The sequence below is a fragment of the Spermophilus citellus genome, assembly GCF_964194105.1.
Source record: "Spermophilus citellus genome assembly, chromosome: 9".
Taxonomy (NCBI): Eukaryota; Metazoa; Chordata; class Mammalia; order Rodentia; family Sciuridae; genus Spermophilus; species Spermophilus citellus.
Genome location: NC_138191.1, coordinates 108,764,385 through 108,790,683, shown reverse-complemented (window position 1 = coordinate 108,790,683; position 26,299 = coordinate 108,764,385). Strand labels below are relative to the sequence as shown.

General features: G+C 48.9%; 2 protein-coding genes across 2 annotated transcripts in view; one reads left to right on the top strand and one right to left on the bottom strand.

The window, feature by feature from the left end:
* The window catches only part of CTPS1 (CTP synthase 1), a 30,928-nt gene extending 16,793 nt beyond the window's left edge, over nt 1-14,135 (top strand). The window contains exons 8-19 of the mRNA XM_081305708.1: nt 133-284; nt 1,363-1,495; nt 3,924-4,012; nt 4,901-4,995; nt 5,635-5,697; nt 7,586-7,629; nt 8,817-8,913; nt 9,939-9,994; nt 10,084-10,180; nt 10,789-10,933; nt 11,828-11,921; nt 13,214-14,135. Coding sequence (XP_081161834.1) covers nt 133-284; nt 1,363-1,495; nt 3,924-4,012; nt 4,901-4,995; nt 5,635-5,697; nt 7,586-7,629; nt 8,817-8,913; nt 9,939-9,994; nt 10,084-10,180; nt 10,789-10,933; nt 11,828-11,912 — 1,056 coding nt within the window. The 3' untranslated portion in view covers nt 11,913-11,921; nt 13,214-14,135. The remainder of the gene's footprint in view (nt 1-132; nt 285-1,362; nt 1,496-3,923; nt 4,013-4,900; nt 4,996-5,634; nt 5,698-7,585; nt 7,630-8,816; nt 8,914-9,938; nt 9,995-10,083; nt 10,181-10,788; nt 10,934-11,827; nt 11,922-13,213) is intronic.
* SLFNL1 (schlafen like 1) lies at nt 13,771-21,707 on the bottom strand. Its single transcript, XM_081305709.1, has 5 exons — nt 20,756-21,707; nt 18,802-19,347; nt 18,435-18,578; nt 17,592-17,753; nt 13,771-13,898 (listed from the first exon to the last, which is right to left on the bottom strand). Exons 1-4 carry the CDS (start codon nt 21,188-21,190, stop codon nt 17,631-17,633), a joined length of 1,248 nt encoding a protein of 415 aa, XP_081161835.1. The 5' UTR covers nt 21,191-21,707; the 3' UTR covers nt 13,771-13,898; nt 17,592-17,630.
* Nucleotides 21,708-26,299: the final 4,592 nt, after the last annotated feature.

The following is a 26,299-nucleotide window of genomic DNA, read 5'->3' as shown; positions in this document are numbered from 1 at the left end:
TATTATATCTTTTTCTAAAAGATTACCCTTTTTTCAAATTGGAAAATTTTCCAAGGTTATGTAGCTAGTAGCCAGGGCTGTAAGTTCAGTTAGTTTTTGTTTTTATTAAATCACATCCTTTTTTTAAAACAGGTAATCTGTGTCCATGATGTCTCGTCCATCTACCGGGTCCCCTTGTTGTTAGAAGAGCAAGGGGTTGTAGATTATTTTCTTCGAAGACTTGACCTTCCTATTGAGAGGCAGCCACGGAAAATGCTGATGAAGTGGAAAGAGATGGCAGACAGGTTTGCCTCCCCGTGAGGAGCTGGCAGTGCCAGCTGCCTTCCTCTTTGGTAGGGGCCCAGGGGATTCAGTCATGTTGGAGCATGTTAGCACTTCACTCTCAGCTCACTGGAGGTCTTCATGGTAAGGGACGTTCAGGTTGCTAAGGAAGGAGCTGGTAGTTGTCAAGTGGAGACAACATAGGTGAAGAGGGCCTGGCAAGGCTGGGCCAGTTCCCAGACCTCCAGGCAGCGAGTGCAGATTGTTTTCAGCTATACAGTCAGCACAAACAGGTGCCCCTGGCAGTGGGTTACCATGGGAATGGGTGGCCATGGCAGGAGCACTTGTGGGCAGGCAGCATGCCTATTGTCTGAACCTCGTTTGGGAAAATGTTGCTCAACCAGCACCACCCTTGCTCAGCAAGGCCTTGTGGGACCACCTCCTGAAGTGCTGGTGCTCTCACCTTGCTTCAAGGTCTTCTCAGAGCAATGGGTGTGCCTTGTCACAGTTGCAGAACTAAAAACAGTGTGGAGATCATATTAGCACATGCGGAGGGAGCATTTATTCTGTTCTGTGATGTTTAAGCTTTGACCTTCTTTTTTTCATGGATCTTTTACATGTCCATTTACATGTGGCTACCAAGATGGCCCATGGTCTTACAGTTCTTTTTTCTTAAAATGTTATTGCATTTTGCTCTGTTACTAATTTTTATAATGAAACTTTTAACAAGTGTGGACCTTTCTATTGTGTGAATATCCCATAATTTATTTGATTCTTCCCTTCATCTCATTAACTTATGGGATTTGTCTGTTTGTGTCTGTTCAGTTTTTTTTTTTTTTGCCCTTTGGGATTGAAATTCTTTAAAAACAAATTTGTGTGAGATTTTGAAACTTTTTTGATAACAGCTTCTAAAATCCAACTTTCTTTACAAAGCCTGCCCTGTTGATCTGAAATTGCTTCTTTACTGGTCTGTGTGTGACACTCAGGTGATGTTCGTTTCCATTGTGTTCTTCCAAGACATTCTTTTCTTCTCTTGCCAAAGCAGTTTTGGTCTCATGGTGATACGTGTATTCCAATTGGGTGTTTCTTGACCTTTGATAGATATGATCGCTTGCTGGAGACCTGCTCTATTGCCCTTGTGGGTAAATACACGAAGTTTTCAGACTCATATGCCTCTGTCATTAAAGCTCTGGAGCATTCCGCATTGGCCATCAACCACAAATTGGACATCAAGGTGAGGTGGGATGACCTAAGTTAGTCAAGGGGTAAATAGGGAAGCAGTCTATATTCTCATAGATGCTGCATGCCATATCTCCTTTATAAGTTTTTGGAGCTCTTGAGTTTCTTCTGGGAGATAAGAAAGTTTGGTTGGTTCCTAGCTCTGAGAATGCAGAGTATTTTCTGGAAATAATGAAGGGGAGAGGTGGTCAGAGTAGAGGTATAGAGAGACTGAGTGCTTGGATCTGAATATCAGTTGACCACATGAAATTGTCCCAGGATAAAATTGCTCTTTGGGGTGGGAAGACCTGGTGGATAGGGGCATGTTGCATGGTCGATAGCACTGCCTGGAGCGTTGTCAATGACTGCTTTTGCTTTGCAGTGTGGTGGGCAGAAGCTGAGCTGGTAGAATGTTTGGACAAGACTCCACTGCCAAATGAAATGCCTGGGACTCAAATTCTAGCTCCATTGCCTAGGAAGTATATGGCCCTGGACAACCCTCTCCCTGCTCAGTTTCCCATAAAAAGGCATAGTGATGTTCCTTCCTCCTGGGTTGTAAGATTGATGAGATAATGTGAAGTGCTAAGGTTTGTGCGTGCCGTATTAGTGCTCCTTGAAAATCTCCCACCTGTCCCTCCTTCCCACAGGGAGAGACAAGATCTTGCTAAGTTACCCAGGCTGGGCTCAAACCTATGATCCTCCTGCTTCAGTCTCCTTAGTACCTGGGATTACAGGCATACACCACAGTTCCTACCTCTTATCTATCCCCTGTAGAACTTTTCTTCTTAGCTCACCAGCTGAGATTTAGAAGTGAAGTGGGATCTCAGTGCTTGATGGTGCCATGAACCTGGCCCCACCATCCGCACTGCAGTTTTCTTCCTGCTTCTACATGTTTCTCAGGGTGATAACTTAGCTTGCTTTGTGCTTTGGTCAGGTTCCTGCAGGATGACCTGTTAGAAGTGTTTAAGAATCAGAGGATCCCATTACACAGCCCTGATTTAGCTTTTGCTCGTTCTTTCCATTATTCAGTTATCCACTTGAGGTTGCGTGGCTGCCACGTGTTAGATAGTAGAGGCTGAGAGATGAATGAAAAATCTCTAGTCCCTGTGTTTCAGGAATATTGGGTCTGTTTGGTGTGAAGGTAGCACAGGAAAGAGGGTGCGCCTGCTTTGTAGACATGTAGGGAGGGCAAACTCCCTCAAGGAGGGACCTCTGGGAGGTTGGAAAGATGGGAAGGGCATTCCTGACAGATGGAAGAGCATGTCCAAAGGCTTGGAGGTGTGGAACAGTTGGAAACTCAGTGGATGGAAAAATGTGAACTGGAGACAGCTGGCAAGGGCCCAGTCAGGATTCCTGTGAACTCGGCCAGCCCAGGTCTTACTCTGAGGTTCAGGGAAGTAGCTACAAGGAATTAGGTAGGGAAGAATAGAAGAAAGATGGAGAATCTTATTAAAAAGTGAGAAAAGATTTGAACAGAAGATTCCAAAGAAAATGCATGTGATATGCGTGATATGCACCTTTAGTTGTCAGGGAACTAAATTCAAATTAAGTTACAGGGAGAGACTGGCACAAGCCCCTAGGGTGGCCTTACTGCTGGGAATGTAAAGTGGCACAGCCATTTTAGAAAATAGTCTAACAGTTTGAAATAAAGACACATATGACCAAATTCTAGATATGTACTCAAGAGAAAAAAAAACAAAACAAAAATGTGTCCCCACAAAGATTTTTATTCAAATGGACACATTATTCATAATATCCCAAATCTGGGAACATCCCAAATGTCCTCAACAGGCTAGGGGATGGTACTGTGGTGCATTTATGCAGTAGAAAGCCACCCAGCCAATAAAAAGGATCAAACTTGGGATATACAGCAATTTGGATGAATCTTAAACCCATACTGAACAAGAGAAGTCGGACAGGAAAGGCTGCATGCTGCTTGGCTCCATTGATATGAGGCTCTGGAAGAGGCAGAACCTGTGTTAATAGGAGTTAGCTCTGGGCCTTCTGCAGGAGGAGGAGGGAATCTTGTGAGGTAGTGGCACTGTATCTTGATGGGGTGGTGGTTACGCCTTCATGTGTATGTTTGACAAAAATTATACCTCAACACAGTTGAAAATGAAAAAGGACACAAACAAAACTGGGTGAAAGGTGGCCTGGGGAGAATGTCATTTGAGCAGAACACAATAATTTAGAGTCTCCTATAGTAGCTGAGAGAGGATTCTAGAAAGTATGGAGCAGATAAAGCCAGGTTCAGGATTTTGAAGGAAACTTGTTGGTAAAATCTTGTACTTAAGATTTTAAATTGTTAAGTTTAAACATATTATCACTTTAAAACCCAAATCATGGGCGATGGAACATTGATAACTTATTTGGACATTGTGAAAGAGCTTGGTTGGAGTGGTTGGAGTCATAAGTTGCTTCTTTGCCCTGCCTGCTGCCCCCAGTACATAGATTCCACCGACCTGGAGCCCAGCACCCTGCAGGAGGAGCCTGTGCGCTACCACGAGGCCTGGCAGAAGCTCTGCAGTGCTCAGTAAGTAGCGTTCTTTCTGGGGGGCCGGGGTTCTGTTTTTGTGAATGAATATAGTCCTATGCTTCCAGTGCTAGCAATAGGTAATCTACTTTGTTAAGTGTCTTTTAATGAGAGAAACTACCTACTGGATGACTTCAACCTACCCATAGATTTGGATTCGAAGAGACCCGTTCTAATTTTATTGATAGTTTTCTGCTTTCATCTCATCATGAGGCTTAGCGATTTTTTTCATCCAGAACATTTGATGAGTAGTCATCAGTAGAATTCCAGAAATTATTTTTAGCAGCTTTTTTTTTTTTTTTTTTTTTTTGTGGTCCTGGGGTTGGAACCTGGTATCTTATATATGCCAGACAAATGCTCCATCACTGAGCTATGCCTTTAGCTCTGGAAGCTATCCTTTATGATAGTCAAAAGTCAGCAAGGATCTTGGATCCCCTGGAGCAGGTGAATGCTGTGGGGCATGCAGCTGGTGTTGATGTGCTTGGTCAGCATGGCTCACTGCTGAGGAAAAAGGCCCCTTCTGACTCGGGGAACTCTGTGAGTCAAGAGGAAAAGTAAATTGTATTTATCTAATTATATGTTAAAATTCACGAGCCAAGTGCTTGGACCAAGTGCTGTAGCAGCCTTACGGTGATGGACACTATCCTTCTACTCATAGAAGTATTTTCTCATGTGACTAAGTCTGTTTTGTGTGCAGTTTCTAAGTTCAAAGTGTTGATATGGACAAACTAATTGACACTCTTTAAAAGAATACAGACTTAGTCCCAGTAGCAAAATATATGGAGTAAGTTCCTGGTCCCAGTACCTTGGCAGCAGCTTCTTTGTTGGTAGTTGCAAGCTGGGTTAGTGGAAAAGCGGAGTTGCCTTGTGGTTTGTTCCCCTGTGCAGTGGAGTCCTGGTTCCAGGAGGATTTGGTGTTCGTGGTACTGAAGGAAAAATCCAAGCCATCGCCTGGGCTCGGAAACAGAAAAAGCCTTTTTTGGGTAAGGAACTGTGCTTGCTCTCGCCAGTCTGAGGAGCCATTTGGGAGGGAGTTATAAATACAGCAGGGAGATATTGAAACACGACATGCTCAGTCTTTTTGGTTCTCTTTGGGAAAGATTCAGACTTTATTTTTAAATATAAAAAGTGTATTAGCTACATGTCAATGCATGGAATATCGAGGAAATTCTGTTTGCAGTGCACAGGAGATCGAGTCTTATGTCCTGCTCACTTGGCATACTAGCCAGTTATAACTGGACAAAAATGGTTCTGAATGCTTCCTGGTGCTGTACATTTTAGTAATATTCAACTTGACCAATTTGTGAGACCTTAATGAGGGAGGGTAAGAAAACTTGAATTTTATACTTGAAAACTTGAAACGGACTGGACTATTGCTTATTTTTTAAGTTGGATAACTTTGCAGAAGCTGGGATCTTTAGGTCCACTTCTTCCACCCAGCTTTTAATATCCAGCACAGATAAAGCATACCAGTGGGATGTTTACTTGTAGCAGGAAATTAAGAGTTTGTGGTTATGACCCTGACCATGCAAGACACGGTCAGAGCCCTTGGCAAGGCTGGTGGGGAATGTGGGAGCTGCCTTTTCAATGGAGCTTCATTTAGTTTTCTCTCTCCCTGGAAGGTGTGTGCTTAGGAATGCAGTTGGCAGTGGTTGAGTTTTCAAGAAATGTGCTGGGGTGGTCAGGTAAGCGTGTATTTAGAAACCCTCATTCCTGCTTAACCGCTTCCTGAGTGCGTGAAGGCATTGCGTGTTGGGTGGTAGGAGCCTTGAGATGGTGCCTGGCTCCTCAGAACCTCCATGTGCAGAATGAATTTTGGGACTAGGTTGCCCTGCAGCTCTCCACAGGGGAGTGGGGGTCGGGGCAGCTGCAGAAGCCCATCTTCAGCTCTCTGTCCAGCATGTTCTATTCTTTAAATTCTCTCTTTGACCACCATGGCCACTATCTCCCTGGTACCCACCAAGAAGTCACTGGACTAAGTGAGGCCTATGCAGTTGTTATAAACTTGGGCTCTGGAGCTGTCACACCTGAGCCTAAGTTCTGACTTTGTCACTTATTATGGATGATTTTAGATAATTTAGCCTCTCTGGGTCTTTGTTTCTTTTGTAAATGGAGTAAAAATGGTACCGACTTCACATAGTTGTAAAAATTTGGTGAAGAAATGCATGTAGGTAGTCCCTACCCGGGCCTGGCAAATAAGAAATGCTCACGTAGTATCAGATCTGCTCATTAACTGTTGCTGTGACAGACCATCCCAAACTTGGTGGCTGGTAACAATCATGACTTGACAACTTCTCATTGTTCTGCTGAGTGGTTGTCTCCTCGGAGTTGTGTATCTGGAGTCACTCACTCCTGTCTGGCATTCAGCCTCGAGCTTGGCCCAGCAGGACACTGAGATGGTGTGTCCATGTTGTGGCTCATCATTTATTAATTCAGTCCAAGCTTCTTCACACACTGTAGCCTGACTGCACATTGTAGCCAGGCCCACACAGGCATTTGTCAAACTTGCCACTGTCCCACTGGCTGAGGCAAGTCACAGGCCAAACCCTGACTTCGTGGGAGTAGATGGTGGGGGTGGTGTCACAGAGCATGGGTACTGGATGTGTGGTCGGGGGGCCATGATGGAATAATCTGCCACAGTCATTTATTCTCTGTAGCCCAACTGACAAATACTAGCTTTTCAGAAGACATGTAAGTTCTTTGAAAAATAAAGCATCCTGAAGGGATGTAAAAGCGGTCTGGGTTATGCAGTATACGTGATTCCTCAGTGGCCAACTTGGCCAAGCTGGGTTTCAGTTCATCTCTCTTCTGAGAGGCTGTTGACCATAACCACAGGAGGGTAGCTGAGTATAGTAGGCAGCATGCCCCTGGTGCTGGCATTTGAATGCTGGCAGGGCTCTCTTTTCACCCTTGACCCCGGAATGGCTTTTGCGATTTCCTGGACTCTTGCACAGCCTGACCCCTTGCCTTCCACTTGGGTTCCAGATAGGTGGGTGACTGGACATGAGCTTGCTCTTTAGAGGAGACCAGGCCCTGCTTCAGGCCCAGGAGGGTAGCAGTAGTTAGTGCTCACACCAGGACCAACATGCAGTGTGGGGGACTTCCTTGTCCTTTTAGTCTGTAGTGGTTAGATGGTAAGTTTATTCACTGATAGGTTATTTCCATCTAAATCAGTTAGTTTCTGACTTGGCAATTGTACCAGGCAGTTGAATAGGGCACATTAGATGCTAAAGATGAAAGAAAATGAGAAGATGGTTCTTGCTTATTTTGGAGAGAGTCTACAGCAAAATGTTTAAAAAAAAAATTGACAATGAAAAACTGTCACAGATTTTTAGGCTGTGCCATTGGTTTTGTTCTCCCCATTGTGTCCAACTTGACTTTCCAGAAAGTTAAAGACTTGATAGAAAAAATTCACCTATTTGTGTGTTGAGTATTGTTATATCTTAAAATGCTGTCCCTAGTTTTTATTTCACCATTGATTTTAAACAGAGGGAGGAGATTGTGATTTAGCGCTCAGCAGTGATCAGTTTTGTTTTTAGCTATCTTCATAACCCAAGTATTTTGACTTTTCAGATGCCAATTCTACAGAGTTTGACCCCAAGACCAGTCATCCTGTGGTGAGTTTGTGTTTGAACCTTCCCAGGGTCAGAAGGGGCTGGAAGGGCACTCGGGACCCAGCGGATGGTTAGAGACAGGCATCGAGCCATGCAGCTCCCTCCTCCAGAATCCCGGGGTCTTGTGCTCCCAGACCTAATGGTTAGGAAAAACTATGGAATTCACTATGGAATTCTCACTGATCTTTCCAGTTCACTACAGAAAGCCTTTTAAGGTGCCAGCCCAGACAGCTAGAGGGGATTCTGATTAAAATATTTTCTACCCCCACTCCCCTGGGCTCCCTGGAGTAGTATTCATATGAAGTACTCCACATGCACCTGCGTGCCCGCTGCTGTCCTCACTGCGCGCACCAGCTCGTGTTCTCCAGCAGCAGTCCTGGGGTGGGATTGTAATTAAAGAACTGCTGGGATGTGGTACTGATTTGTTTAATGGTAACCAAAGCTTTTCCAGGCCAGCGTACCTGGTATCATCTCTCACTTTGGTCACATGGCCTGTCAGCCTGCCATATTATTAAGGCTTACTGGGGAGGGATGGTGCCTTTATTCATCTTCGAATCCCCAACCCAGGAGTGGCAGGCATGTTGAAAGCCACTTTTTTAACTTCAACATTCAACACATTCTGAGTACCTGCTCTGTGCCAGGGGCTCTTCTTGTCAGTAAAGACAGTGGACAGGGTTCTTAATCTTATGGCAGGCAAACATCACCTGACATTGGACTTTGGGGTGGGGGAATGGGGCACAGAGGCGGCCCTGGAGGTCAGAAGGTGCACTGGAGCACCAGGCTGAGAGGTGAGCTGGCCTGTCCTCTGGGGTACCATAGCCCACCCCTGCTTGGTGCAGACCCAAGGACTGGGCAGCTCCTCAGGACTGCAGAGGGAGCAGATGTCCTGACACAGCTAGGCTTGTGTCCATGTTGTGCCGTTTGTTCTTGGAATGTGCGATGGCCTGGTTCCTTGTCGTCCCAAGTATTTAGGGGTAGGTACAGTGTCATGAGGAAAGGCCAAAGGTTTGAACCCCTGACCCGGAGGTTTAAAATGATTACTGGGAGACAGTTTCCTGAGATAGCGTCTCTTACCAGGGAAGGCTAGAGAGGTAGGGCCTCCTCACAGGTGGGCTGCATTCAGTGGAGGAGTTCCAGCCACTAACGAAGCAGAGTTTGGTAGTCTGTGTTTGTTTTCTGAACGTCTCCAGGTCATAGACATGCCAGAACACAACCCTGGGCAGATGGGAGGAACCATGAGGCTGGGCAAGAGGAGAACCCTGTTCCAGACCAAGAACTCAGTCATGAGTAAGAGCTGCCTTGTGCTGGCCTGGCCTCTGGCTTGGCCTGTTCAGGATATGTATCATAGTGGGGTGCTGGGGCTCTCAAGAGTCAGCCTGGCTTTTTTCTTTTTGTTCTTGCTTTTGAATTTTTTTCCCTCCTCTTACTCATCTTCTCCTAGGATGTACTATGGTAGGCAGGGCAGCAGTGTGGGTCTTAGATCACTGGCAATGCGATCAGGACTCTGGGATGTGGACAGGGCAGTTAGGTCACATCCACTGCAGTCTGTTTCTTTCCTATACTGTTAAGTATGAAATTTGATGATTATTATCTCACAAAAATGACAATTTCATATGGGTCAACTCAAATAGATTTTACTCGAAGAAAGTATTAATATATGCTAGAGATGAAGGGAAATTGGGCAAGAAAAGTACTTAAGACATTTCTCTCAGTCCACCCTCTTCGCCTCTGTACCCCCAAACATTCTGCCTTTGATTCTGTGGCAGAGGTGCTCTTGTATTTCTGTTGGGGCTCTTTGGCAGCCTAATTTTGAGTTGCTTGAGTACTAGTCTTCCAATTCTAGTGTTCTGTGGACTTGAGGTCTCACTGGAGTGGGTTAATTAAGCAGCCCATTTGCACACATGGTGCCTCTTTGCCTACAGCCACCAGGTGCTGGCACCTTCAGACACTGACTTGAACTCTTCTCCCCAGAGTTCATCTGCAAAGCTCTAAACTGTCTCTCTTCCCACACTGTCCTCAGGGCTCAGGGTGCTTGGGTCCTGGTCTGTCTTCCTGGATAGCTTCTAGCGGCGGGGCACTCTGTCTTTAGCTTGATGGAGGTGGTGAGCCTGGTTCCATTGTGGTTCTTAGTGTGTCAGAAGGAGCCAGAAGCCAAGAATTAGTCTAAATTGTGCTAAGAGCAGGAAGCATGGTCCAGAATTCCAGCAGCCTGTCTATGTGGACGATAACAGTCCACTGTGAAGTAGGATGTGGGTGTGAAACAGAGTATTTGGCAAGTCAAAAGTCATAAATCCAGCCTTTTTTTTCCCCAGGAAAACTCTATGGAGACCCAGACTACTTGGAAGAACGGCACCGCCATCGATTTGAGGTGAGAATTCCAATTCGTGTTTGCTCTTTTCTGTTACTTGGGAGACACAGTAACAGAGATCAGCACAGTTATTTTTCATGGATCAACAGGTGAATCCAGTCTTGAAAAAGTGCTTGGAAGAGCAGGGCTTAAAGTTTGTTGGCCAAGATGTTGAAGGGGAGCGGATGGAGATCGTGGAGTTGGAAGGTAATTGCTGAGATAGTTGAATTTAATGAAAAATGAAGTCAGATTTCTTGGCACATGGGAAAGTGTAAAGCCGTGTGTCGTTGCTCTGGACAAATCAGAATTAGCATTGTCTTGTGAGGGGAAGGGTCTTGATGACACAGGCGCCAGAACCCCAGGAAGTTTATCCATGTGTGTGGCCTTCCGCAGGCAGCCAGGTAACCTTTGGCCTCCGTTCTTCTTCCTCTACAAAGAGGGTGGACTTGATACTTGGCCCCTTTCAGTTCTTACATGAGCTGCGTGGCTCAACCTGTGGAAGTCACAGGAGCCAGGGGACCCAGGGAGGGTCTATGGAGAGGAGCCCCCTTAGCTGGGAGGGGACAACAGTGCTGGGAGAAGGGGATCAGGTCACTCGGACTTTGGGGTTGTCTCTACCTAGATTCAGATGGTAACATTACTTTGAAATAATTTAGGTTTTTTTTTCTGGGGGATTGAGCCCAGAGCCTTGCACACATTTGGTAGTTACTCTACCACCAGGCCCCAGACTGTTGGCGTCGATTTAATAAGACTTTTTCTCATCTTTCACATTTTCTGCCCAAATACCTAATGGATCCTTTGGATTTCTATTTCAGATCATCCTTTCTTTGTTGGAGTTCAGTACCACCCAGAGTTCCTGTCCAGGCCTATCAAGCCCTCCCCGCCATACTTTGGTCTCCTCCTGGCCTCTGTGGGGAGGCTCCCACATTACCTCCAGAAAGGCTGCAGGCTCTCGCCCAGGTGGGGACACTGCTTCAGCAATCAGCATCTTGTCTTCACCAGTCCTTTGGGGGTTACTGGCTCTCACAGTGAGGTGTCACACAATCAGTCCCAAGAAAAAGTCATAGGTGTCATGGCTGGGTCCTTGGATGAGACACCATGTGTTCCTCACATTTCCACAGAGGTTCCTGCTCTGTCCTGGGGTTCCCTCAGGCTGCTTGCTTTGGTGTATTGATCAGGCCCTGCTGTCTCTAGCATCTGGTTCTGGTGATTCTGCTGAGGAGCATGTTTGGCAGAGGTCTGTCTCGTTCATGTTTGTTAGAGTCTGTAAACAAATCAGGATGGCGCCTGGCGTTTTGCCAGGGGAATATTAGAGTCTGTAAACAAGTCTGGATGGCGCCTGGCAAAATGCCAGAGGGAGTGGTTTGTAAAGTAAGGCCAGCGAGCCATTAAGTGTGGAGATTTCTTATTGGTTGACTGCTGTATCTAGTTTATGTTAATTAAGATAAGCTATGTGGAATGTATAAATACCTCTGTTGTCCTACAATAAACGGCTTCCACTCCTGCTGTATCAACGTACACAAGTTGTTCGTCACCCCCGGTTATTTTGCTGCAGCCAGACTGCGGCACATGTTAAGGGGACAGGGTTTTTCTGCAGGGAGTATTCCACACCTCAGGGGGATTTGTACCCTACTGCCACCTTATCTGAGGCTGGTTACTCTGAGTGCGTGGTTATCATTAACTGAATGGTAAGAGGAAGGAAATCCCTCAACAGCCTCAGGCTGAGTGTACTGTGTAGTGAAGTCTGATTTGTGCTGTGTGGACACATGTCCCTGCAGTAACAGTGGCTACAGAAACAAAAGTATGGTGAGGGTTTTGGCAGGAGAAGAGGAATAAACTTTCTGTATTCTACAGGGACACCTATAGTGACAGAAGTGGGAGCAGCTCCCCTGACTCTGAAATAACTGAACTGAAATTTCCATCAATAAACCATGACTGATCTGGCAATGTAAGTGATATTTTTAATGTTAAGTTGGTCTTTTTGTTTTGTTTTTTTAAACAGTGATAACACACTAGGATTGTAAGAATATCATGAAAGTTTGGTGCTAAGAACTTTTATTTGCTAGAGAGTGGAAGTGGTAAGGTCAGTGTGACCATCAGTGGGCCACCCTCTTCCAAGTTACCTGCCCTGCTCTGGGGGCTGCTATGGTGACACCAGTCACTGGGCAGGTGTCACATGGTTGATTGCTTCACAGAGGTGCCAGTCTGACCAACTAAGGGACTGGGTTCTTAGGCCTTGTTTCATGAAGTTGTATAAACAGAGATGGTGAAGGAGGTGACAAGCTTGACAGCATGGCCTGTCATTTTGCAGCTCCTCAAGCTCTCAACAAGAAGTGTTTCAGAACTGATACTGCTTGCAAATAGTTGGTTTGATTGCTGCTTATTCCGAAAATTCTTCAAAATTCAAACAGCAAGGAGGCTTTGAATGTCTGTTTAGTGACAGGGTTTGTAAGTTTATAAAGAACAATAATTATGGACATTGCCATGAATTTTAAAAGTCCTTTAAGATTACAGAGTAAACTGTATTTGTCAGAAATAGATTCTGCTGGTGAGGGGATCAGAAAGGGGATAGGGTGGGGTCTGGAAGGGGGAGAGTATGGTCCACTTTGTTGGTTGTCCCGCTGCAGGTAAGAGAGTTCCTGCCCTGAGGCAGGGCAGGTGGCCCTCCTGGATCCTGTGTGCCTGTACTCATGCCCCTGGGGCCTCTGCTGGCCTAGTGCTGGACTGATTCAGTGATCTCCATTGATTCCCCTTCTGCCTTACTGATTGGCCACCTAACCTGTGGGCGTAGACAGATGGGCAGGCATGAGAAGTCAGTCAGCATCAGGACGGCCTGGGTTGCTTAATCTGTGTCAGGTGAGCATGTAACAGAGGCACCCCCTAATCCCTGACCCCTGACCAGGAAGACAACAAGGGCCAGGGGCAGGGGAATGCAGGTAGGCATTTGGTCAGCCACATGGAATTTCTGTGGAGACGTTCCTGTCAGCAGACCAGTAAGAGGAGGACACTGTGGACAAAGAGTGCTTGTGTCAGGGCCAAGGCAGAGGTCTTAAAAATGTGTGATTCTGTAGGAATTATAAATTTAGCTTCTGATTATTCATATTAAGTTCTTATTGCTATTCTACCATGAAAAACAGGCATTGTTCCCCATGGCAGCTGACTGTACATTCTTAAGTTTTCTACTTGGCCATCATATAATTGCTAACATCTTTTTTTTTTTTTTTTTTTTTTTTTTAACAGGGATGATTCTTCAAGAGAACCTTTGACTTTGACAAGAGTTTACAGCTATGATTTTACACTCGGCTTTTGACACTTCCTTTAAATTATGTTTTTATTAAGATTATTTTATTACGGGGAGAAAGGTATTTGGAAAACTGTCATTGGCATGTCGCATCATGTACACTGTTTCCGGGCCCGCCTGCTGCTTGGCCTTTCCCGTGTAGGTCAGGAGGTTGTGAGATGAGAAGCCCACATTGAGATGGGTGCTGACAGCAGGGGCTGATGGAGGCCTGTCCACCACCTTGTTTCTCCAACTACCTCGTGTCATTGTGGATTCGAGCGTCTTGCCTGTTGCTTCCTTTGGGTGCCCAGGCCGTTGCTCAGTGCAGGTGGCTGGAGCAGACACGGGAGGATCACTGTAGGGAGGATCACTGAAGCCGGTGCTTCCCCTGTGGGATGCTGGTGACCTCCTGCACCGCCTGTCACCAAAAGCAGTGAAGCCAGAGCTGAGGCCTCAGTGTTGCTCTGAGTTGTGGAAGCTCTTGGTGCCAACTGTGGCTGGTCCTTGTCCTCCAAAGGGACAGTCAGTTTGGTGTCACATGATGCAGCAAGAAGTTGGTGTCTCTGAAGTATGATTTTAAAATTGCACCTCTGGCTGCATCTCCTGGTCCTGGGGTTGGGAGACACTCCTTGCATCAAGGGGTCACTTTAAAAAAAATAATAAAAAGAATCTTTGTGGGGAAACTGCCTCTAAACCCCTCTCATATATAGACAGCTTTGACCTGAGGGTACTTTCTTCTTCCAGAATGGTGTTAACTGCAGTTAAAATGCAATATGAAAACTATTTTCTTAATGTGATGGAATAGGCATAGCCACTGCCTACTGTATTCTGGCTGGACTCCATGTATACTCTAACTTAAGAAATAAAAAATGCAGAACAAGAGATGCCTTTTCATTCTCTTTATGTCTCTGTCACTGGCCAGGTGGGGAAAGCTGCAGCGTGTGGCTGGGGTGCCGCTGGTGCCTGCTGCTCCTCTGGCCTGCAGCCTCAGTGAGCAATCCCACAGTGTTGTAAGCTAGAGGCGAGCCTTTCTTGTGAATAGGAACCCGAGTTTTCAAACAGGGCTTCACATCCTGGTTCTCACATGTCAGGACAGATTGAAAGTGACATGAGTGCCAAGTGTACAGCTTGTCAGGGACAAGGGGGAGGGAAGAAGTGCAGGCCCTTGCATAGGGTGCCTTTTTGCTAGTTGTAAACTGGGCCCCTCCCCAGAGATGAGAGTGGCCGACCAAGGATCTTCTGAACCAGTTCGACTGCTTTCTCCCCGCTCTGCTTCTACCCTCAGCCTCTGGAATACAGGTCCAGCTCATGGTCACTGTCCTTCCTGGGTAAGGGGTTGATGACAGAGGCACCCACTCACCCTCTGGCTGCTGAGCACACCTCTTAGAAATGAGCTGTCTTCTCTGCTGAGGCAGGTACTCAGGCCTCAGGCCACCTGTTCACCAGGCTAACAGCCTTCACTTGCTGAAATTTGAGATACTGGGTCTGGGGAGGGAAATGTGTTTCTCACAAGTGAGTTGGCCCAGCTTCTACTTCAGAGAGACTCAAGAGAAGTAGACTCTTGTCCTTCCATTCATGGTCCAAGGCCACCAGGCAGGCCTGGGAGCCTGCCTTCCTGCTCTCTGACCAAGAACAAGTCACCTTTGTCTGCCTCCCGTGCTCACAGACTGACCTAAAACACTCACTTCCACAGAGCTCTTCATACTTGTCTAGGGCTTTTATTATGGCTGGTTGAGTGGAATTCTGACCTTATGCCACATAGTAGCCTGTCACTCCCCACACTGAGGGAGTGACAGTTCCCTTGGGGTCACCATTGTCCTGCGACTGAAGACTTGGGTGGGTATAGGGAGGTTTGGAAGAGCTCCCTGTAGTCATGTTCTTGCCCCTGGTGAAGATTCCTTTAAGGTGACCAGTTGCCTAGGGCTGGCCACCTGCAGAACCTTTCTGAGAAAAGGAACTCCACATAGCTCTCCAGGGACTGCAGAGCTCAGCCAGATGGTGTCGGCCTGCCATGCCAGTGTTGAATGACCAGGGCCCAGAGGTTTCTCTATGGTTGGAAGAGACTTGGTGGCATCTCTCCTGGGTTCTGGGCAGTCTGAAGCAGCTGAGCTACCTCTGAGATCACCTTGCCTTTGTAGAAACTGGTTACTTCCCACTAAGGACATTTCTGAGGATTGCGGTGCCTGGCTCATAGAAGTTGGCCAGAAACTCTGCTGTGGCTTCTTGAGTAAGGTTCCCACCCTCATGCCTGGTGCTGGGGATAGAACCCAGGGCTTTGTGAATGCTGGGCAAGCATGCCACCACTGAGGGACACCCCAGCTCAAGTAATCCATTCTTTGTGTAGCTCTTGAGCAGCTTCAGCCACCCTGGGACAGCCCACTGGGTGAGTTACAGACAGAGACCACCATGGTAGGTCACATTGCCTCTCTGCCCTTGTGCTCTTTCCAACAGCCTCAGACCCTGATAAACCACAGAAACAATGTTTACACAAGAGGAAGTTGTTACCACTAAACTCTGGCTTCACCTATTCTAAGTCAACTTAAAAATCACTGATTTTGGAGGTCACAAAGTCTAGCTTTGCTGTAGATAACACCTCTGATGTGTGGGTTATGACGATAATGCTTGCCTAGGTTACCTTTTCGGAACTTGAAAAATACTTGACTATTTGGGCTGCAGATGTCTGGTGGGTGGCTGGGATGGGTGTCTCATATGCTTGTCTCCTTTGTTTCCTTAACTTTTGGGTTAGACTCTACTCAGCTCTGCCTGTAGATGTGTCAGTTGCCTTTGGAGCGGGCATATTTTCTTCTTCCTGCCCTTGTGCTTTTTCTGCAGCTAGAGCAGCCCCCAAACCCATAGTCCTTTAGCCCTGTCATAGGCCCAGATGGAGCCCCAAGGCCAGGGTGTTTGCACAGGGGGATGGGCACCAGCTACAAGTGTGGTTCCCAAGCAAGTTGACTGTGACTGGTGGTATCCTCAACATCTTTTGGAACCATGCTCCTGGTCAATGGAAAATTATCAGACTAGCCCATCCCAGCAAATCAATAAAGACTTGCATTTCCCTTTATTTAGGGAGCAACCTGGGCCATTGATGAGTGCTGTTTCCCTTTAGCAGAAGCCCCAGTTAAAGCTTTGCCTATACATTTGGGCTCATTTCACTTGATTTGCTTCTGTCATCACTGAGTCAAAAGTTTTCATCTCTGGTATTAGGAGTTTGGTAACCTGTCATGATACATACATGACATGATACACTTGGTCTCTAACCAGTGGGAGTGATGGCCAAGGCCAGGCTTGTATCCTGTCTGATAAGTGGGAAACCAAGTCTCAGAGCAGTTGTGAGTGGTCCAGGCTGTGAGTGGCTGGCGAGTGGGGGTGGGGCTGGGGGAGTGCAGGTGGAAGGAGTTGGTGGGCATAGCTGGCATGTCTGGTTCAGGGGGCAGGAGGAACATGCAGGGCTGAGTACAGGTGCTGCTCTGGCCTTAGTCTTGGCTTGGCAGTGGGAACGGTAGAGGAACAACAAGAGCAGGAACCCTCTCCAGAGCCAGGATTGGGGGTGCTTAGAGTGGGAGTAGGCCTTTCCTGTGCAGGTGCTGCTCTGGGCTAGGGCCAGCACCCTGGGGACTTCCTGATGATGACAATGCCTGCCCTGCCCACTGCTACTCTTACAGGCAAAGAAACTGAAGCAAAGAGGTGAGTGCTTTGCCCCAAGGCACCTGGCCTTTAACATGGAGCTGAGCTTGAGGCTAACGGGGCTCCTGTCGCCACCCACAGCCCTGTGTGGTAGGAGCCCAGGGTGGGCTATGTCTCCTGGACAGAGGTGGATAGAGCAGGGAACACATGACCCAGCAGCGTCTGGCTGGCTGACAAAGTGTGCTAGAAATAACCATTTGCACCCCAGGGTTACATGACTGATTAAGGATCTTTAACAATCTCAAGTTCCAGCAAGTTAGGGGAGAGGGCTGCAGGATGGCCTGTTTGCCTTGTAAATGTTTCCAAACATGCCTTACTGGCTATGGGGGACCTTCCTAAGATGACAAGTTCCTTTCTGGCACTGTCTAGCCGACTGGAGTCATAGACCTCAGCTTGGGCTAAAAGAGCATTGAGGGAGAGGGGACATTTCCTTACAGCTCAGCCATAGGATGAGTCTGGCCAAGTTCTTTCTGAAAGTCCATGCTTGGGGATGTGCTGCCAAGAACATTCTTGGCTATACACAGAGGCTGCTCTGGTGAAGCCACGTGGGTCTGTGCTGAAGGAGCAGGAAGCCAGAGCTCCCTCCTACCTGCCTGGCCCAGGTGTGTTTTGTTGCTAGGACTTAGCCCAGATCAGAAGTCTTTGCCTCACCCTGTGCAGCTTGGCATTGTGCAGCCGCCCGTGGGGCCCTTACAGGACACAGCAGGTGCAGGACACAGGCCGCTGTTGCCTCAGCTGCTGCTGGAGCTGCTCCTTTTCCACCGTCAGCACCTTCACCTTCTCCTCCAGCTTGCTCAGCTCTGTTGTCCACTTCTGAGGGGCAGCATAGCACAAATGGCCAAGCTGATGTCAGCCCCAGCTGTCCACCCTCACCCTGGAGCGAACTATAGCCTGTGGGGCGGGGGGTGGGGAGCCATGACCCAGGCAGCCCTGGTCTCTTAAGAGGTTACAGAGCATGGATGTGGGGAGGGAGTCTTCCTCTGCAGCCTCCCAGATGCTAGGATAGGCACAGCTGCCCCTTAGCCACATCCTTCCCTCAAACTGACAGCCCCCTTTGCCCTCTGCCTTTCTACCACCTGGCAGTTTCCTCTTGCAAAAAGACCTCCCCTTGGGACTATGTCCAGCACACCCCTCCCCCGTCTGGAGCTCCCCCAAATGTATTACACAGTCCTTGGGGTTTTCTTGTAACTCTCCAATATTCTCATCTCTCCGTTCTCCTGTTGTTCTCAACAACAGAATACCTCAACCACTCAAGTTGGGTGGGTGGGGGTGTCAGGCACCATGGAAAGAGGGACATAGATTTTGAGGAGACTGTTTGGGCCTCTCCCCTAGCCTCTGGACAGTGTACTATAGGGGATGGCCCTCCTTTGTGCTCATGGGTTGACACAGGACACAAGGACCCGAGGACACAAGATGGTCTGCACAGGACTGCTCAGAGAGGCTGGAGGAGTTGGGTTGGCTGGGCCCTGCCCACTGCAGCCTGGGCCTCCTCACCTGCCTGTACCACTCCTGGATGGCGCTGACGGACAGTGGCCCCTGGATGCTCCCGTCCCGCCGTAGGAACACCTCCCCCTGGTCTGTCTCGTAGAGCTGGGGCTCCCCTTGGGTCTTGGGGGTGTGCACAGTCAGACGGAGCACCTTGGTGGGGGAATGGCAGCTTGGGTGGAGGCCACAGCTGACGCTGGCAGCCCCAGTCCTGCCCAGGACTCCACCCTGGCCCTGGCTCCTTAAGGGAGCAGTGGCTCCTAGAGGGATTCCTTTCCCCACCCCCCTGCTCCACTCCCCATCCCCCCGAGTAGCACAGGCCATTGTCCTGCTGGGCCATGACAGATGACAAGCCTGTCTGTCCCCGCACGCTTACCTTGAGAGGCACATTGGTGGTGGAGGCACTGATGACAGGGATGAAGGTGAGGGTGTAGGCGCTGGGAAAGACCTGGGGCTTGAAGCTCTGCAGGATGGAGTCCACCAGCAGGCGCGCTCGGTCCTCATCGCGGTGGGTGCAGCGGATGCCCTGCACCAGGCCGCTGTCCTCCACGCCCACTAGCAGGCTGCCTCCTTCACTGTTGAGGAAGGCGCATACATAGCGCCGCACGTGGTGCTTGAAGGCGAGGTTCAAGTACTCGCCACCGCCCCGCTTGAACTCCATGTTTCGTGTCTCGTTGCCCAGGAAAGTGCCCTGGAAGAGGTGCTCCTGGCCCAGGATCTCCTGGTGCACGATGGCGCTGTCAGAGCGCACGCCGCTGGGCCGGTTCTGGGAAATCTGCCACTGATGGGTGCAGTGCCACCTAGATGAGGAGTCTGCAGGTCCTGTTGGCATGGGGAGACTGGAGCCATGGCTGAGACCCGGGCTGGGACCAGGGCTGGGGCCAGGGCTGGGGCCTCGGCTTGGGCCACTGTCCTCCTCCTGCTGGGGTAGGGGTCAAGAGTGGGGCATATGGATCCTTGGGAATTCAGGAGCCCCTGCCTTGAGACCAACTGCCAGACCTCCAACAGCGCCCCTGCCTGAGGTCCAGCCCCCATGGACATCCTGATGCCTCCTTTAGTCTGATGGCCTAATTCGCTCACCCTCCTGCCATCAACGTGGTGGTTCAAGGGTCTAAACCAGCCACTGCCCCTTCCCCTCCTGGCCTCTTTCTAAGTCTAGGTGTCTAGCTTGTGGTATGCCTGGGTGGGTAAGAAGGGAGTTTTCTTCCTAGGACTGGGAGTGGGCACATCTGTGTGCCAGTCTTTTCCCACTTGGGTTGCAGATAGTTCTGTGAGGCCCAGGGCCTGATGATTGAGTTCCTAAGTACCCTGAGGTCCCCATCCACGTCAAGTTGCATGTTTCTGAACTGAGAGACTGCACTGGCTTCATGATCTCCCTGAAACCTGACTGCTACTTCCTGGAAGTCCTCCTGAATCCCAGCTCTCCTCTGCCCTTCCCAAGCCCACTTTCATGGCTTCTGATCTGTTGAGAGAGTGGTCATGTCCTTGTGGCTCTTTCCCTAGTCTGGGCCTCATCAGGAAGCCCCTCACTGACTCTCCTTTTCCCATGCATCCTCCTCTAGCCCTAGGGCAAGTCAGATGGTCACCCCCCGTTGGAAACCTGTTCCTGGCTCCTGCTGCTTTCGCCTCTCCAGGGCTGGGGGCTAAGCATGGGCTGGCACCCACTATGAGAGGCACTGCCCTACTAGCCCTGTGGCTCCCCAGAGAAGACTCATTTATCAGTCCAGGGACACCAAGCAGCTTTCCCTACAAACTCAAACCCTTGCCCTGTCCCTTTGCAAGTACTGGTCCTTCTGCCTGGAATGTCCTGAGTGCCTCTCCAGTTCTCCAGGTCCCAGCTTGATCCCTGAGAATTTGTCCTAGAGAGCAGTGAGGACTGCCCCATGTCTTCAGACAGCCACCTCAGATTTGTGATTGGTGGAATCTGGCGCTGCTCATGAGTGGGGGCTCCTTGAGGGCAGGGCCAGGACGGAGTGGTGTTGGTGTTTGTCTACTGGGCAGGTGAGGTAGGCCAAGGAGAAAAATCAGGACCTGCGTATCTGAGGCCCTCTCAGGCTGAGGCTGGAATGCAAAAGGGCCCAAGAAAAAGCCCCACACTTTGGCTTTTCTTCAGACAAGCTCAGGCTGGCCATCTGTTCTAAGGGATAGTGGCCCTCTGGGTGAAAGTGGGAAGTATGAGCTTCAGGCTTTAGGCCAGTGTCACTTGAGCAGCCGCAAGTCTGCAGATCTGTCCTCATTTTTTCAAAGACATCCCCCAACCCTACAGGCCATTCTCACCCAGGCCTCCCTTCTGGGTGTCTTTGGGACTGGCTTGGGGAGGTCCCACTTACCTCTCTATAGATTAGTGGCTCCCGGGCCTCACTCAATACCAGCTCCTTCCCCCGGGCTGTCAGCTCTTTGAGGATCAGCTTCTCTTCCATGGCCATCTGCAGGCGCCAGGGTAGGGAGGCCAGGACATCCTTGTTGGTGGCCACCCGCACAAACGCATAGGCATTCCGTGGCCGCCTCACCACCTCAATGTGCTCCCGTGGGACCCGCAACTCAAGTCGCTCCAGGGTATCCCGCAGCAGGCAGGCGAGCACGGGCACTGAGAACTGGGGATTCAGGTGGCCCACATAGAGCTTGTACATGTGGGGAGCTGCCCTAGGGCTCCTGTCTTCGGGCAGGGACTCTTCTTGGGGGAGCTTTGGCAGGGGCTGTTTGCTCTGGGACTCCATGAAGGTCTCCCACATCTGTGTTTGTGCTGATCTCTTACTTGGGGTCATGGGGTGTCTTCCTTGGAAGGGATTCAGGGTTCCTCCCTGTTGACTGCTCCTCCAAGGGCCCTGGGCTCTTAGATGGCCCAGGACCTCACAGGGGACTCAGGTGTGCCAAGGCTCCTGGGGGCCTCTCAGACTGGCAGAAACTGGTCAGGGCCACAGAGACAGAGAAGGAGGGCAGAGGGCCACCAAGAAGTGGTCTGCCACACACCTGGGCAAAAGAGAGTGGGAAAGGACTGAGCCAGACCTCAGAGCCTGCAGGCTGACTGAGGGTATATGCCCAAGGAAGAGCAGGAAGGCCCAGAATTCAGGTCCCTAAAAGCCTCACCACATCCTCTTGATGACCCCAGGGGTCCTGTCTTCCATCCCCAGTCCACAGGCTAGGGGCCTCGTAAGTACCCTTGGAGTTTTCTGCCAACCAGAAGACTTTTATGGCCTCCAGGCTCCAAAGAAACCTTTTAAAGAGGGTGTTTTGGAGAAGACTTAGCCCAGGACTCAGGGCTGGCCAGCAGCCCCATGGCTGCTTTTTCCTGCCTGGTCCAAACCCAGTAGGGACTCTGAAATTAGTTAAGTATGAGGTCAGAGGGTTCTTATGCTTTTTGGCACACTTACAAAATCTATGTTCCCTCCTCAGAAAAATGGCCTTTTCATATATATATATATATATAAAATTTGAGGAGGCTGAGAATGGGGTTTAGAGCTGGGCTCCTGTGCCTTGCCCCCAGGCCCAGGAGCTGTGCCTGTGCACATACCAGCCCCTCCACTTACCCCCACACAGCCAGCCTCTGGCTGGTGTGGTAGGTGCCACCAGCCTGCATCTTTTCAGGTTGGATCCTGGAGGCAGGTGGGGTCTGGGAGCCACCACGGCTGGGGCAGGGGCATTCAAGGCAAACAGGAATAGGAGGAAAGAGGCCTAAGTCCTTCATATCCTTCTGGCTCCTGGAGGAACATGAGAGGTGCCAGTTCTGAGCTCCCACAACCCCCTGACCCCACTAGCACCTCCCAGGGCACTTAGAGCTTAGCATGGAGGCAGGGAGAACCAGGGTCCTGGGAAATGGGCGGGGCCTGCACAACTGCCTCTGTGATCTCATGAGGGTCAACAATGCCTTCTTGGCCAGCTGTGGACAAGGCCTCTCCCACACCTGCAGACATGGCTGCCCACCAACCACATAAGCTTGATCATGGGGCTCCTTCTGGGCAGCTTTCAGAAAGCAGGGGCTGAAGACACAGTTCCTCCCTTTGCAATGCCTTTCTAGGCCCCAATGCCCACGTAGGCCACCCAGTTGCCACCACTTTTGGTCCTGGTGCTTAAAACCTCTACTTCCTTTTTTGTTCTCAGGATTCCCTCCTGTGGACTGTTCCTCCCAGGGCCCTGGGCTTTCAGATGGCCCAGGACCTCGCAGGAGACTCAGGTGTGCCAAGCCTCCTGGGGGCCTCACAGATGGGCAGAAACTAACTGGTCAGGGCCACAGAGACAGAGAAGGAGGGCAGAGGGTCCCAGCTGCTCCCAAGATAGACCAAAATACTCAGGGTAGCTTCCAGAATCACCCCTGACAACAGGCCCTTCTCTATGCCAGGGACAAAATTTGCTCTCTAGAAGAGTCCTGAAAAATAGATCAAGTGTTGTCTCTTTTGATGTACAGGGGTGTTACCTGTTGTTTGGGACGAAGACATGGGTCATGCCCAGCCTCTCCAAATGCAGGGACCTTCTCCTGGCAAGTGGGGGCTTTGGTAAGTGTATTTCAACATATTCTCTCTCATGCTGCTTCTGGAAGCTTCTGGTTATGGGGAGTGAGCGTGGAGGACAGAGGTGATGCTTCGACTGACTGAAGGACTCCTTGACAGTGTAGAGAAGGCACCTTCCTTGCAGGAAGCCATTCTGAAGATGTTAAGTTTTGTTTCCCTTAGGGATGGAGGCAGAAGCTCAAGTGGGGAACTGGAGGGGAGACAATGGTGTGGGGGAAGGGAAGAAGCCCCAGCCCTTCATGGTGGCAGTGTGGGGCTCTGAGAAGACTGGGCAGCTACACTGTCCTTGCCCAGGCCTGGAGCCAGGTCTGCCTCAGCTGTCTCCATAGCCCTGAGAGTAATGAAGGGACAGCCTGAGGTGTCCTGGGATCCCTGAGCCCTTCTTCCAGCCTTTCTCAACTGTGTCATCCATGAGGTGCTCCCACAGCACTGGACAGCTCAGCTGCAGCTGTTTCAGGATAACACCAGTTGTGTTGGGTTGTGTGAAAAGAGACAGCTGGCCACAGAAGAGTCCTGGGGTGAAACACATGAACCAACCAGGAGTGTTCTCCTTCCTTATCTCGCTGCCTTGCCACAGGCAGCTGCTTAGCATGAGATTTCCCATGCCAAGTTGCATGTCAAAGCTTTCCCGCCCTCACTGGCAATCTCTCTAAGCCACGTTGTCACCCATTTTTCCATCGCCTTTAACAGACGTATATGAGCTGAACATTCATTTTACTTCCTTTGGGGGTAGGGGTAAAAACTGCCTTTTATTATAATCACTAAATACAATTTAAAAAATAGTCTTTTAAATACAGAAAAGCATTGTAATCGAACAGGCCTCTTTACCTCATCCCAGGCTCATAGCTATGGTTTAGAAGTTGAGGTGCTTGGCAGGCCACTCATGCGGTGATGGAATTGGGAAAGCAGTATCTTTTAATCCTCTTGCTGGATGTCTGTGATCTTATTGGCAAGCCTCATTTGGCACTGAAGGAAAAAAGCTCTGGAATTTAAGACTCTTGGAATGAGAGCTGGGAACCCAAGATGGAGCACAGAGATGCAGTGGAGTTCCCCTTTCACCTTCTCTGGAGTGCCCATGTGACGATCTACACAGCCATGATCACTGAACCTGAATTGGGGATGGACATCTGCCTTCTTTCTTCCTCTCAACTCCCAAATTTAGTCTTTGCTAATTGCCCAGGGGGGCTAATCAAGGAGAAGGGGGACAGGGAAGCTCAGATACCTGTGGAAGAGACAGTAATGTTAAAAAAGCAAATTCTGGAAGGAATACTGTGGACATGGCCTTTGAGCTCTTGGGACCCACAATGCTCCAGCTTTGGCCCTTAGTCCTCTCTAGCAAACCACCAACTGCATATAGATTCCTGCCTCACCTTTCATGGGTCCAGGCCCAGTCACCTATAGGGTTTCTCTGAGACTCAAGGAGCTCTGCCCCAGGGTCCATCCGGCTGTTGGCTGCTGCCTCTGTGAGCACCTGCAGTGGCTTTGGTATTATAGGCTAAGCACCCAGTTCTGATGCCTGGCTGTCATTGTTCCTGGACTATAGGTTTGAAGCCTAATGGAATGTGGGAGCAAAACCAGATGCAATGATTTGGGGTGAGTTAGGGTAAAGAGGCTGCAAAACTCTGAGGGCTGGCAGGGTGGGGTGCCTGGCTGTAAAGTGGAGTAAGCCAGCTCAGGCTCTTTCTAGGAATTGTTGTGGCACCCCATGTGAGAGGAGGGGCAGTGCATCAACTTGGCTCACCAGTGCCACATCCCAGAGAAAGATTTAAGTTCCACAAGGATGCCAACGAGGGGGGCTGTGGATACTCCTCAGGACTAATGGTCTAGACAATGGAGCTAAGTATAGAAGTCTACCTGGCCAGCAGGCAGGAGGAGTCAAAGATGGGGAGGGCTTCCAGAAAAATGCCCAGTTCTTCCCTGACCATCCCTTAGTAGAGGCTAGGCTCTTGGGTTAACTTTTTTCCCCCACTGTGGTGCTGGGGATGGAACTAGTTAGGGCCTCAAGCACATTAGGCAAGTGTTCTCCCTCTGAGCTGCACTCCTGGCCCCCTGCACATCATTATCTCCTGAAGTACTTGGTGTCTTCCTCCAGATTTCCTTAGCAATGAGTCAATGGTGTCTTCCTGCTTCGTGGGTGGGTGGAGTGCTGGGCTCCATGGAGTGGCCTTTCCTGCACCACACCACGTGTGCAAGGGCCTGCCCAAGGCCAGCCCAGCTACTTTGGATGACTGGTCATTATTAGAATGCCTGACTTGGTGAAACAATTTCACCAGTTGAGGGCTTTATTTGGTTTTCTTTTTCTTTAATCATTTTTGGCTCTGCTTTTCTTAAATAACATTTAATTCTGACCCCAGAGGTTAGTTCCTTCTCTTCCTTCAGACTTGGCATTTAGTCACTTTTTTAGTTCTGTTCCCCTGGAAACCAGATAAAAAGCAGAGTGTCAATTGTTTCAAGGCAATATTTTTATTTTTTCCTTTCACTCAACTATTAATTTTTTGATTGGTATTTCATAGATACACATAAAGGTAGAATTCTCTGTGGTATTTTTACAGATGCACATAGTATGATTTTGTCAAATTCATTCTACATTCCTTCCCCTCCTTTCCTGTCCCTCCTCCCTCCCTCTTGATCTCCTCCTTTTCCACTGATCTTCTTCATCTTTATGATATCTGATTTCTCCCATTTTGCTTTAGTTTCTGCCTATCAGAGAAAATATCTGACTCTTTTCTGTGTCTGGCTTATTTCATTTAGCTTGAGGTTCTCTGTTTCCACCCATTTACCAGACATGTCATAATTTCATTCTTTATGGCTGAATAAAACTCCATTGTGTATATATACCATTTTAATCCATTCATTTATCAACAGGCCCCTGGGCTGGTTCCATAATTTGGCTATTATGAATTGTGCTGCTATAAACATTGATGTGGCTGCATCACTATAGTATGCCAATTTTAGTTCTTTTGGCTAAAGACCAGGGAGTACAGCTGGGTCATATAGTGGTTCCATTCCTAGTTTTTTGAGGACTCTCCATACTACTTTCTAGAGTGGTTGTACTAATTTACAGGTGTACCTTTTCCCTCATATCCTGGGGACCCTGGAAGCTATGCCTATCATATTGTTCAAAGAGATTTGAACATTTATTATCTGTATTCTTGATAATTGTTATTTTGACTGGAATGAGGTGAAATCTTAGTGTGGTTTTGATTTGCATTTCCCTGATTGCTAGAGTGAACATTTTTTCATATATTGTTGGTCATCTGTTACTTTTCTTGAGAAATGTCTGTTTAGTTCTTTTGTAGGCTCTCTCTTCACATGCATTTCCTTTGCTGTGCAGAAGTTTGAAAATTTGATGACATCCCACTTATTGTT

Bases quoted from the DNA above. Each gene is read 5' to 3' on its own strand.
- SLFNL1 (XM_081305709.1), bottom strand. From the start codon at position 21,190: ATGACCCCAAGTAAGAGATCAGCACAAACACAGATGTGGGAGACCTTC. The intron at 19,348-20,755 runs GTAAGTGGGACC...CCCCTACCCCAG, and splicing joins AGCCACTAATCTATAGAGAG to CAGGAGGAGGACAGTGGCCC. The intron at 17,754-18,434 runs GTGAGGAGGCCC...GCTGCCCCTCAG, and splicing joins TCCAGGAGTGGTACAGGCAG to AAGTGGACAACAGAGCTGAG.